Source organism: Onychomys torridus, chromosome 3 (genome assembly GCF_903995425.1).
Source record: "Onychomys torridus chromosome 3, mOncTor1.1, whole genome shotgun sequence".
NCBI lineage: Eukaryota > Metazoa > Chordata > Mammalia > Rodentia > Cricetidae > Onychomys > Onychomys torridus.
Window position 1 is genome coordinate 98375622 of NC_050445.1, and position 12469 is coordinate 98388090.

Genomic DNA, 12469 nt, shown 5'->3' on the forward strand with positions numbered 1-12469 from the left:
TGAGGCAGGAGGCTTTCCAGGTCAAGGCCTGGTATGTAGGGAGACGGAGGTATATAGGGAGACTGCAAATAATTTTAAAATTTTTTAAGTGGGCAATGCACACATTTTGTTATTTCCTACTACAGAGCTAGTAAAAAAGGAAATGTACTGATCACTCACATAATTTTAAGGGTGATATTTCCCTCAGCCATAAACCAAGCAAGCCGAATTGCAGGGATTCAGTCCTGGGAGGGGGGGGGGGGACGGCGACAAGGGAGGACACATGCTCCTTCCTCTGACAGAGCTTATTTCCTGGTGGAACTATGGTTTTGAGGCAACCGTGACAACACTTCCCCCTTATTAGAGTCACCGGAAGGTCGCAGCCCCCCTCCTAACCCCCTAATCCGCCCCCAGCACATACCCAAGCCTTAGCCTCTGGTCCTGCTGCCCACCTCTTGGCAGGAAGGTGGGGGCACGCTAGAGAGATTGATGATAACCGGCCAAATAACATCCGTCCAGGGAGGAGGGATGGATCTCTAAGCCTCAAAGTGAGGTCAGCCAGTGAACAGTTAGAAAAGCAATCATTTCTCACACTTGCTAATGGGTTTGACGCTTGTGAAACATAAACAGGAAGTGGGAGCTTGAGCGACCTGAAGGACATGCACTCACTCCCAGTTTGGTCAACATGTGAATCCCAGTTCTCCAGGTCCTCAGAATACTGCCATTTAAGACTGGCCCCCCAAACTGTAGCCCATCCCAGCAGTGAGCCCATCCCCCCCCAACTCCCCATCCAGGTCACCCCGCAGCGGGGTGACTGACCCAAGCACGGTGGGGGAAGGTTAACAGTCATCTCTCAACTCTCCGAATTTGCAGGGCAGGGGAGTGCAGAGGTCAGTGAAATCCCCAGCCAGGCCTTATTTTAGTCATCAATTTCCACTGGCCCCTTGCAGCGGAGCTCACAGCGCTGCAGGTTCTGCGTTTCAGATGCTTTCCCAGCTCTCTGCTGTTAGAAGGTCAAAGAGACCAGACTTTTCCAAGGCAGGTGGGGGTCGGGGGAACTCAGCGAGATTGCAGAGAACTGGGACTGGAGCTACCCTTTGTGCCTCACTCATGGACCTGTGAGTTAACCTCTACTACCTAAACGTTTGGGTATTAAATTAAAACCTCATCTTTTATTCTCTGCCAGTGGCCCCGATAGACTTTGTGCTGAAGGCAGTCTTCAGATTGGCCTCGTTGGCTCCTTCCCAAGGTCCCTGTAAATTCAAGGTCAAAGACCGTGTTTGATTCTCCACTGTCTCTAGCCGCGAGCACGGCGCGTAACGATGGGCCTCAGTGAATGCGTATTTCATCAACGTGTGGATTTCACTGTGATAGGCCAAGAGAATTTTTTGCCCTTTTCCCCCCCTCTTCTTTTTCTTCCTGCCCTGGAATAGACCGCAAACAGCGCCACCCAAGTTCCTGGTTAGCAGCGGGATCCCATGCAGGCTGGCAGCCCCTGTGCGGCGGGGGTCACAGCTAGGATGCCGGCGCAGAGAGGCTTGCAAGTGAGCCGAGCTACGGCCCGCGTCCGGGCCACGTGAAGCGTCACGCCCCGCGCTGCTGCAGGGCAGGCGCCGTCGCCGCGGTTGTGTAACGCTGCAGCCGGAGGGGAGGCGACCCGGACGCCTCTGCTCCGGAGGGGGCAGAGGAGGGAGGGAACGCCGGGCACTGTGCCCGGTATCTTTCTGTGCTTGACTAGCCAGGGTGGGTGGGGGCAGTGAGGCACTCTGAAAGGCGGGAGGAGATGGGTGCGCGCCAGTCGGGTGCCGGGCCACCCGCAGGCTGCGCCCCGGAGCTGAGCTCCCGGGAGAGTGAGGGGCCGGCGCAGCTCACACGGTCCACGGTCAGGTGCGCGCGGCGTGCTCGGCGGCGGCCTCGGCTGCCCTAGCGCCTGGCCGCCTGCCCGCTTCCCATGGGGTGACATCCGCCCCGCCCTCGGTCCCTCCCCAAGGCGGGCAATTCCTGGACACTGGGCTGAGCGCTGGGGGGCTGGGAAGCGGGGACGGAAAGAAACCCCAGCCTCTGGGGAAGGCCAAGGCGGGGGACGACGACTCCCTCCGCTGCGCACCGGTTCCTAGGAGCGGGCCAGGCGGGGGAGGAGGAAGAGGGTAGGGCTGGAGCGACCGAGGGGATATTCCTCTCCCGGCTTGAGTCAGACGCGGGCGGATCCGTCCTCCCCCGTTCCCTCCCAGGAGACGGGAACTTACTTCATTTCCCTGGGGCAGGTTCGCCCACGTTACCAACCCCCCCCCCCACTCCCCGGTTCCTTCCAGCTTCCGTGCCCCCCACCCAGCTGGGCAGGACTTGGGCTACGCTGCCACCCCCTCTTTCGGGGAAAGGAGGCCGCAGCCGCAGACACCTGGGGCCCGAGGTTCGGGGCGCGGGGGGGGGGGGGGCACCTCGCAGCCGCCAGAGCGTTGTCCAACACGTGAGACTCATGTGATGAAGCCGGGGGAGGGCGGGCAGGTCGCTCTTTCCCTCCCCGGCAGCGGCCAGACGTGCTTGGAGTCACAGGGTAGAACACGTAGCTTCTACCCACCCACTCGCTCCCATTTAACCCAGCCCGCAGCCTCTCCTTACTCCTCGGCTCGTCCTCTCCAACAACCCCCCCCCCTGCTCCGCCCTAAGCAACCCCCCTTCCCTCCCGCCTCCCCGCCCGCCCCACTTCTCATTCACTTGGCTCGCACGGCGCAGACAGCGCAGCGAGCATACACCGCCAGTCTGTGCGCAGAGCGGGAGCCAGAAGCCTCGGAGACACCCGGCCATGCACGCCCCCAACTAAGCGACGCCTCAAAGCCGCGGCTCCTGGCAGCCCAGCGCATTGCAAGGGAGCTCAGGCTAGCTCAGAGGAACATACCCCCTGAGACCCTCGGATCCTCCCTTCCAGGGCAGCCCTCCCGCCGAAGCTCTAAGTGCAGACAGGAGCGCGCAGTGGCCCCGGCTCGCCGCATCATGGAGCGGATCCCCAGCGCGCAACCACCTCCTACCTGCCTGCCCAAAGCGCCAGGACTGGAACACGGAGACCTGTCAGGGTAAGTGTGCACTGTGACCTCTTCAAGTCTCCGCTCCTAGCCTTGTGTTTTGCGCCTCTCTCAACTTGGGGCACCTCTGGGAACACAGGGGGGGGGGGTTGCATCAATAGGGTGCCTGCAGCCAGTACGCACTCGGGAGTCACGGCTCTTTCTGGCCCCTCTCCCTACAGGATGGATTTTGCCCACATGTACCAAGTGTACAAGTCCAGACGGGGGATAAAACGGAGCGAGGACAGCAAGGTAGGTGCATCCCTGGGGACCCCGGTCCCTAGCCCCTCACGTGCGCTGAGTTTCCAAGAAAAGTTTGCTTGTTTGGAGGTTGGCTGGGGGATTCAAGATGTGGTGAGCCCATTGTCACAATTGAGTGACTTGGGAAAGAGGGGGCAGAAAAGGTGATTCTGGGTGCGTCTCTGCGCCCTTGCAGGATTTTTTTCCCTGCTGCCAGGGAGGGAGGCTTCGTGTTCCCTTTCCCGGGCACCCATCGCTTCCATGTACTCCTTGCAGGAAACTTACAAATTGCCGCATCGGCTGATTGAGAAAAAGAGACGTGACCGGATTAACGAGTGCATTGCCCAGTTGAAGGATCTCCTACCCGAACACCTCAAACTTACAGTAAGTGAGAAGCTGGCAGCGCTCCAACCCAGCTCTTCTGCCCAGAGGGCGGGGGGGGGGGGGGGGGGGTCACTCGCCGCCTGCAGGCGTCACGAGGAACTGCAGGCTAGACGGGCGGATCAAAGCTCCGGATTGCTCTGGGTTGGAGGGAGCCCATCTGCAGTCCCAGTACTTCCAGGCAGAGGCAGAACCAAAACCCTCTGGGGCCCCTTTAAGTTGGCTCCAACACTAGCACAGCTTTCTTTTGGTGATTTTTCACCGCCTGGTAGTTTTCCTGACTTAAAGGTGCAAACCACACACACACACACACACACACACACACACACACACACTCACACACACACTAAGCCTTTTCCTTTGCCACCTTCCATCCATAAGAGGACAACCTTTAATGGGTGCTTTTTTTTCTTTCCATCATATCAGTTAGTGGTAGCCAAAAGCTTTCTAGCTTTTCCTTTGGGAAAAGTATTTGGAAAGAAAGATGAAAAGCCTGCATGAGCTGGAAGTTCTGAAAGGGTGTCAGGGGAAACACACACACACACACACACACACACACACACACACACACACACACGGAAAGCCTCCTGGTTGCCAGACATAGTAGATGTCCCTCCCTGGGTTGACACCACAGCAGAGAAATGTTATCTCTGGAGTCCCCTGAGGTAAGGTCAGGGCAGCTGCTGGAGAAATATATCTGTCAGCTCACTCCTGAGACTGTAACAGCTACCAAAATGCCTCCAAAGATAGATGACATGTGTTTGGTTTTGTTTTAAGCCTTTGATCATCTATATGTTGTATTTATTAAAACATCTGCAAACTTTAAATTTAGTAAAGCAGGAAAGGCTCTTCCTGGGTTTATTGTTGTTTACACCCAGACATCACAAATAAGTGTCTGCAGGGACTTCTCTGACCTCACAGATGACAGGAGCTATTTGTTTCCTCCCCCCCCCCCCCCAGACTTTGGGTCACTTGGAGAAAGCAGTGGTCCTGGAGCTTACCTTGAAGCATGTAAAAGCATTGACAAATCTGATTGATCAGCAGCAACAAAAAATCATTGCCCTGCAGAGCGGATTGCAAGCTGGTGAGTGCTGGGGTCTGATTAGCATCTTTCTAAGAGCTCAGCACAAGTAGAGCCCTGGGCACACTGTGGCTTCTGACCCTCTTGTCTCCATTCACTTTTGCATATTCTTTGGAGGAGATGCTTTTTTTATTCTTTCCTAAAAGGTCATACTTTCCATTCGGAGTGCCGCTGTGTGCCACCTGGAATGAATACATATTAGCTCAGTGATGAAACGTTCCTGTGACATTTTGGCCCAAGAGTGTCTAGGTTCTGGGAGACTTCCCTATTCCCCTTTAAAATGCCAAGGCACCTATAATTTACGTTGTGGGTGTTTTACGGTTGGTCTTCTGAGCCCTTGATCATGGGTGAACAGAACACAGGGCTGCCCCCAGTGTTTTCCTGTTCCTTTGTTTCCTTGACTTTGGATGTGGGGTGCAGTCTTGGCAGGATGACAGCAGGTTTTTGGTTTTTTTCCCCTGCATTTCATTGTGGTTCCCTCAATAGCCACTAGGTATCTTGACGAATTGCACAACCTAACGAAACCACTGGTTTCATCATTCATTTCTATGGAGTTTCAGAGACACCGAGGCACCATCTAACCTTCTCTCCCTTCCAGATCATACAGTCCAGGCCAGGGGGAATCCTTACACTTACCCCTCAGGCATTCTCTCTGTCCTGGCCAAGGCCAATATGAGAATCACAAATAACCAAGCCCGGGTGTCTGCCAGTTTTCTTTCTGAAAATAGAAAGTTGATCAGAACTGATCTCTAGGGCAGTCATGGATACAATATATGGAAAAGACTTACAAATAAAGAGCCCAGTTAAAGTTCACAGGGGAAATGCAACTGTTTGTTTAATAGGTTAGGTTTTGGTGTGTACGGAAGTTGTTGGTTTTAATTTTGTGGGGTTTTTTGTTGTTGTTGTTCAGCTGTGTTCTTGTTTTGAGACGAAGTCTCAATCTGTAGTCCTGGCTTTCCTAAAACTCAGAAGCTATCCTCCAGACTCAGCCTCCCAAGTGGTGGGATTACAGGTGTGAGCTACAACTTTTACAGACACAGTGATGCATGCCTGTGGTTCTAGCACTTGAGGGGCAGAGACAGCCCCATAAGTTCAAGGCCAGCCTGTTTTGCATAGTGAATTCCAAGCCATTTAAGACTAAATAGGGAGACCCTGTCTTAAAAAAAAAAACGGTGTGTGTGTGTTTCTTTAGGTGGTATTGTTTCTATACTGCTTATGACGGTCTGGCTTTCTGTGTTCATGAGACTGCTGCTATACTAATTGATTGGAGATGGGTGTGGCACCTTAGACTTGTAATCTCAGCACTCTGAAAGTCGAGATAGGCTCGATAGGAGTTCAAGGCCAGCCTGGGTGCTGCATGGATCTAGGATAGAATGAGGAGACTGCCTCATTTTAAACAAAAGAGAAAAAAAAAGGAAAAAAAAAGTTTGATTCTTGAACTTATAAATACACTAACATGTTCATATTTCTGTGTCGTAAGAAAAACTACAGATACTAACCTACAAGTCAACAAGATTAGAAGTAATTTGGTCTATTTCTTGGGGATACTATAGAGGCGTTCAAAGTCCTAATTGGGGACAGTGGAATGTACGTAGCCTAGTGATACATCATTGTATTTAGTGTCAAAGCCCAAGCATAAGAGGGGAAAAAAAATCTGTCTCTAAGTGGTAGGAATATGTTGATTTTATTCTTTGTACTTTTCAGTATAATTCTATAGACCTATTACTTTTGGAGTTGGAAATGCAAATTGACTGACATTTTTTTAAATTTTTTTTTAACAAAAAGAAAACCCCTGATGTACCACACAACCTTCTAAAAATCCTTCTTTCTGGGTCTTTTTCTCCAGGTGAGCTGTCAGGAAGAAATATCGAAGCAGGACAAGAAATGTTCTGCTCAGGTTTCCAGACGTGTGCCCGAGAGGTGCTTCAGTACCTGGCCAAGCATGAGAACACTCGGGACCTGAAGTCTTCCCAGATTGTCACTCATCTCCACCGCGTGGTCTCCGAGCTGCTGCAGGGTGGTACTTCCCGGAAACCGTCAGACTCGGCTCCCAAAGCCATGGACTTCAAAGAGAAACCCAGCTTCCTGGCCAAGGGATCAGAAGGGCCTGGGAAAAACTGTGTGCCAGTCATCCAGCGGACTTTTGCCCCCTCGGGTGGGGAGCAGAGCGGAAGTGATACGGACACAGACAGCGGTTATGGAGGTGAATTGGAGAAGGGTGATTTGCGCAGTGAGCAGTCCTACTTCAAAAGCGATCATGGTCGCAGGTTCACCCTGGGAGAACGAGTCAGCACCATTAAGCAAGAATCTGAAGAGCCCCCCACCAAAAAGAGCCGAATGCAGCTCTCAGATGAGGAGGGCCACTTCACTGGCAGTGACCTGATGGGATCCCCGTTTCTGGGCCCCCACCCACATCAGCCTCCCTTTTGCCTGCCCTTCTATCTCATCCCACCTTCGGCAACTGCCTACCTGCCTATGCTGGAGAAATGCTGGTACCCCACCTCTGTACCATTATTATACCCAGGCCTCAACACCTCTGCAGCAGCCCTCTCCAGCTTCATGAACCCAGACAAGATCCCGACTCCCTTGCTGCTGCCCCAGAGACTCCCTTCTCCCTTGGCACATTCGTCCCTTGACTCTTCGGCCTTGCTCCAGGCTCTGAAGCAGATCCCCCCTTTAAACTTAGAAACCAAAGACTAAACTCTTGAAAGAGATTTGCTGCTGCTTCGCTTTCCTTCCTCTGATTCCAAAACCACAAAGGTCGGCCCTCCGTGCAGACCCACATAGGAGATTGTGTGTGTGTGTGTGTGTGTGTGTGTGTGTGTGTGTGTGAGAGAGAGAGAGAGAGAGAGAGAGAGAGAGAGAGAGGGAGAGGGAGAGAAGGCACGTGCTTGTATGTGTGTTTGTATGTATAGGACATTAAGTTCCTTCTGACACAGGGAAGACACGAAAAGGATGACCTCACATCAGATGACAGGGCTGTGGCAGTTCTCTGGGCTTTTCCCTCCCCAGAGAAGAGCCCCCTTTGATACAAATCAGTTGGATCTTCATAGGCTTCGAAAGGCTTGATCTCTGAGTCACTCTTCAGTTGGGGAGCTGGGTCTCTCTGTGGCTTTGAGAGAAGGTGCTTTCAAAAGAGGGCTTTCCAGAGCACAGCGCCCAGCCAGCTGTTAGGACCCCACCCTTCTCCCTTAGTGTCGAGGTGACTCATGGCAGACTGACAGCGGTCAGACTGAGCTCTCAGCTAAGGTGGTGAGGTAGCCGCAGACACTGGCATGTCACGGTCGGTCAGTCGTGGTTTGGGCAAATTTCTGCAGGTCTCCTCTCCCACCCTGGCCGCTGATGAATAAAGACAATGAATGCAGTTCCCTAACTCAGGCTTTTATGGTGATTAGCTTGCTGAGGAACTGAAAAGGGCCCCTGGACAAGCCGAGCTGCTAGGGAACCGAGGTGGACCAGACCGGTCCCAGGCCCAGGGGCACCTGTTTTCTAGGCTTTGCTTCTATGGCGAGCTGTCCAGGTCGCAGAGGCCGCAGATGCCCTAAGCATCCCAAAGTGTACAAAGCTAAATAATCAATTGCTCCACTTACTACTCAGCTAGACTCGGATTTCAAGCCCTCCTAAAGCTTTGAACCAAGCTTAGCTTCTCCAAGGCCTAGCAGAGCTTTGGCACCCCAAGATCCTTTCTCTAGGCTAATCCCTCTTGCCCGGCAGCATATGGAGTGTCCTTATTGCTAAAAAGGATTCTGTCTCCTCTAAGGAAGTTTTATTTTTGATCCAGAGTCCTTGTTTTCTTGACTTGCTCAGCCAGCCCTGCACCAGCTTTTCGAAATGCACTATGCTTGTGTTCTAGCTTCTTTTCCCATTTTTATTTGGGCATAAAAAATCGTTGCCTTTATTTGTAAAGCTGTTATAAATATATATTATATAAATATATGACAAAGGAAAATGTTTCAGATGTCTATTTGTATAATTACTTGATCTACACAGTGAGAAAAATGAATGTATTCCTGTTTTTGAAGAGAAGAATAGTTCTTTTTCTCTAGAGAGAGGAGAGGTTACAGTGTTTATATTTTGGAACCTTCCTGAAGGTGTGAAATTGTAAATATTTTTATCTAAGTAAATGTTAAGTAGTTGTTTTAAAAATACTTAATAAAATAATCTTTTTCCTGTGGAAGAGAAATGGTCTCCTTTGTTTTAAAAATAACTTCGTGTCATGGTTCTCCCTCCACTCTCTTGCCCAAAGACAGCATCTACGTAATCTGGTGTGATTGCATTCAGCTTTTTGTGTGCCTGGCATTATGAATATTATTTATTTATCCATCCACCCATCCATCCATCCATTCATTCATTCATTCATTCATTCATTCATTCATTCATTCATTTTGAGGCAGGGTCACATGTAGTAGCCCATGCTGGCACCCGATTTGCTATGTAGCCAAGGCTGGCCTTGACTGGATCTCTTTCTGGCCTTCTAAATGCTAGGGTCACGGCCAGGCTAGGCTTCCTGGAGCAGGAGAGGCATGCCCCCACCACACTTCATTTTATGTAGCGCTGGGGTTTGAACTTGGAGCCTCATACATCTTAGGCAAGCACTCTACCAACTGAGCCACATCCTCAGTCTTCATTATTTTTTAATGAACTCTTGTCAGGGGTCTGCACTCACTCTATCCCTGTTTCCAGAGGTAAGTGACAACCACTTAACCCTCATGCAGCTTCGGAACTTGATGGGAAAATCTGAGTGTGGGCTCATGGAGTGTCCGGGGAGGATGCTGTAGGGCTAGGCACATTGAGAAAAGATTTAATGGATTATTAAGCAATAATAATTGGTTGGAGATAGCACCTCTTTGCCAAGGCAGGCTAACGCTTTGAAATCTAGCAGGTTCTAATGGATTCCCCATATCCTTCAATGCTGCTGAAGGCAACAGTCCATAATTATTTTCTGTAGTCTTCCAACTTCCTCTCTGGGTGTGTGCGGGAATGAGTATCCGTGCTCTTATTTAAAAATAATAATTAGCTGGGAAATGATCCAGCTGAGTATTTTTGCTTCCTTCCCATCATCTTGATTTGTCCTGAGGTTTCCTGATGGACATAATCCAGGCCCCAGAGCATCTGAATCATGCAGAATCGTCTAGCTGTCTGGAGTACTCCCCTACAGGGAAGCCAACCCCAGGGGATTTTCAGCACCACCTGCGGGCACACAGGGCCTTTCAAGTGTCACCTTCTCTGACTCCTGGGGGTCTGAAAATGAAAGTGAGTGTTCAGTGTAGTAGTCAGTGCCGAAGGAAAGGGCACAACTGTCCCTAAGCCACACAGTGCTGGGGCAGGAGCCTGGACCTGCGGGACAAGGCCTCAAGAGCCTGGTGTTCTATGAAGCTCCTCTCAGGCCTGCCTTGACTAGACACTTAAGGATTCTCACACTAACCTGTGGCTCAGATGGTCCCTAAGTCCTTAAGGGTACAGTCTGCCCTCGCAGCCCCAGCCCCTGCCTGCTAAACCCACCCCCCAACTCTCTCCCAAGCTATGACTCAAGGAGTAGCTGTGGACAGCAGGAAGTGGTTCGAGCACCCTGCACTAAGAATAGATTTGAGGGTTGCACAGGCCGACAACCCAGAATGTCTCTTCTAGAGCCTGCCACGTGAAGCCCCCACCCCCACCCCCATCCCCCGAGGCGCAGCTGCCCGGCTGTTTTTCAGCCTCCAGAGTGTCCTGAACTTTTTTCTAAGCAGGGTTTCAGGAGCCGATCCAAGGGTGTTCAGGAAGGTGTGTGAAGTGGCTCACATCCCAGCCTTCAGCCCAGTTGGGGACAAAGAAGGCCTCTGTTTAAAAGGGAGGTGTGTGTGTGTGTGTGTGTGTGTGTGTGTGTGTGTGTGTGTGTCGTGAGGGGTGAAGCATGGACTCTGGGGCCAAGGAGCTCAGAGGCCTGGGATCTGGCCGCCTTCAGACAGGGCGTGCTCGTCGGGGCTGCCGGGATGGTCTCACCCAGCGCTGACCTGCCGCGCCTGTTGACACGACGTCACGTTTCCGACTAGAGCCTTTCATGTGCGGCCCGCGGCTAAATGCGGCTGCCGGTTCCTGGAAGCAGACGTGCCTGGCACCGCGTCAGCAGAAACCCGATCCCCGGGGAAGCTTGGCAAGGCTTCGGGATCGCTGGGTCCCCAGAAATAGGGCCTGACTGCGGGCAAGGCCGCGGCCCCCTGGTGCGCAGCGGGACGGAATCCGAGGGCGGGGAGGGGAGGGAGCGCTGGGTGGGGCAGGAGCTGGTTTTAGGCAGAGCTTTGGATCCCGGGCCTAATTAACACCGATCGACAAGCTTCCCACGGCGGCTCAGCCCTCACTAATGCAGCCCTCACAACCTAGAAGCCATAATAATACATAAAAGCAGGCTCAGAGAAGGGAGGTGGCTTGCCGATGGTCATCTAGCTTCAGAGTGGGGTCGTGGTTCTGTGGGCTTTGTGGAACTGTCACGGAGAATCAAGAAAACAGCTTTCACAGAGCCTACTCCTGAGTCACGGCTGTAGCACTTAATATTTGCCAGGCGGGCACTTGTCAGAGCACTCCCCGTACAAGGACACGATGATCACAACGTTTGCGCGTAGTAGGTACAATTCCCATGATTCTGAGAATGAAATGAAGAGGCAGAGAAGTCAAGCCCTTGCCCAGAGTCACACAGCTCCAGTAGTAAACTGCAAATTAAACTTAAGCATTTAGGCTGTGGAGTCTTTAACTACAAAACTACCTTGACCTTCTTGTTACAGTAACAATTAAAAAATTAGTAAAAGTGGTGATAATCACTGTCACAACATTATTTTGAATACTTTCCTTATTCTAGGACTTTATTAAGCATTTTATGTGACTCTCTCTTTGGTTTTGTTTTTTGAGACAGGGTCTCATGTAGCCCAGGCTGGCTCTAGCTCTCTCTATCCTCCTTGTAGCCAAGAATTTGTCAGCTCCTCTATAACAGGATTAGAGCTATGTGCTGGCTGAATTCTACTTCTTGTAGCAGCTGTGGAGAGTTGGCAATAATATACTACTACCCCCACTTTTAAAATAAGGTCCCACTATGTAGCCCTGGCTGGCCTCAAACTCATGATCTTCCTGCCTCCACCTCTAAGTGCTGGAATTAGACTGTGGCCACTATGCCCAGCTAAAGCAATTAAAGCAATTTTAAAATTGCATTTATTTATTTACTTATTTATTTATAGGGGCAAAGTATATGCTGTGTGTGTCGGGAGGTGGGGGGGGGGGTAAGCAGAGGACACATTGTGGGAACTGGTTCTTTCCTTCCATCTTGTGAGTCCTGGAGATTGAACTTGGGTCATCAGGCTTGGCAGCAAATGCCTTAGCCCGCTGAGCCCTCTTTTAAAATGTTTTTTTTTTTCACATTTATTTTTACTTTATAGATATGAATGTTTTGCCTGTGTGTATGAATATGTATCACATGCATGCCTAGTGCCTTTGGAGGCCAGAAGAGCACATCAGATCCCATAGGACGGGAGTTATAGGTGGTTATGAGCTGCCATTTAGGTGCTGAGAACCGAACCCTGGTCCTCTCAAAGAGTTGCCAGTACTCTTAAACACTGAGCCATCTCTGTAGTCCAATGTTTTGTTGTTGTTGTTGTTTAATTGGTTTTTGTTTTTAACATGCCTTTTTTACTAAATGTCAAAGGTGGAGCTCAGAGGGAAAACGTGTTACCTGAAGTGATCCATTGTGCTAGGGACAAGCCAC

At 51.1% G+C, this 12469-nt stretch overlaps 1 protein-coding gene across 1 annotated transcript; it reads left to right on the forward strand.

The window, feature by feature from the left end:
- Window positions 1-2429: 2429 nt before the first annotated feature.
- Window positions 2430-7577, forward strand: Bhlhe40 (basic helix-loop-helix family member e40). Its single transcript, XM_036182423.1, has 5 exons — window positions 2430-3050; window positions 3221-3290; window positions 3555-3662; window positions 4620-4743; window positions 6587-7577. The coding sequence occupies exons 1-5, from the start codon at window positions 2461-2463 to the stop codon at window positions 7438-7440; spliced, it is 1746 nt and encodes a 581-aa protein (XP_036038316.1). The 5' UTR covers window positions 2430-2460; the 3' UTR covers window positions 7441-7577.
- Window positions 7578-12469: the final 4892 nt, after the last annotated feature.

Coding starts and splice junctions, on each gene's coding strand:
- Bhlhe40 (XM_036182423.1), top strand. CDS start 2,461: ATGAAGCCGGGGGAGGGCGGGCAGGTCGCTCTTTCCCTCCCCGGCAGC. Junction 3,051..3,220: donor GAACACGGAGACCTGTCAGG/GTAAGTGTGCAC, acceptor CTCTCCCTACAG/GATGGATTTTGCCCACATGT. Junction 4,744..6,586: donor GCAGAGCGGATTGCAAGCTG/GTGAGTGCTGGG, acceptor CTTTTTCTCCAG/GTGAGCTGTCAGGAAGAAAT.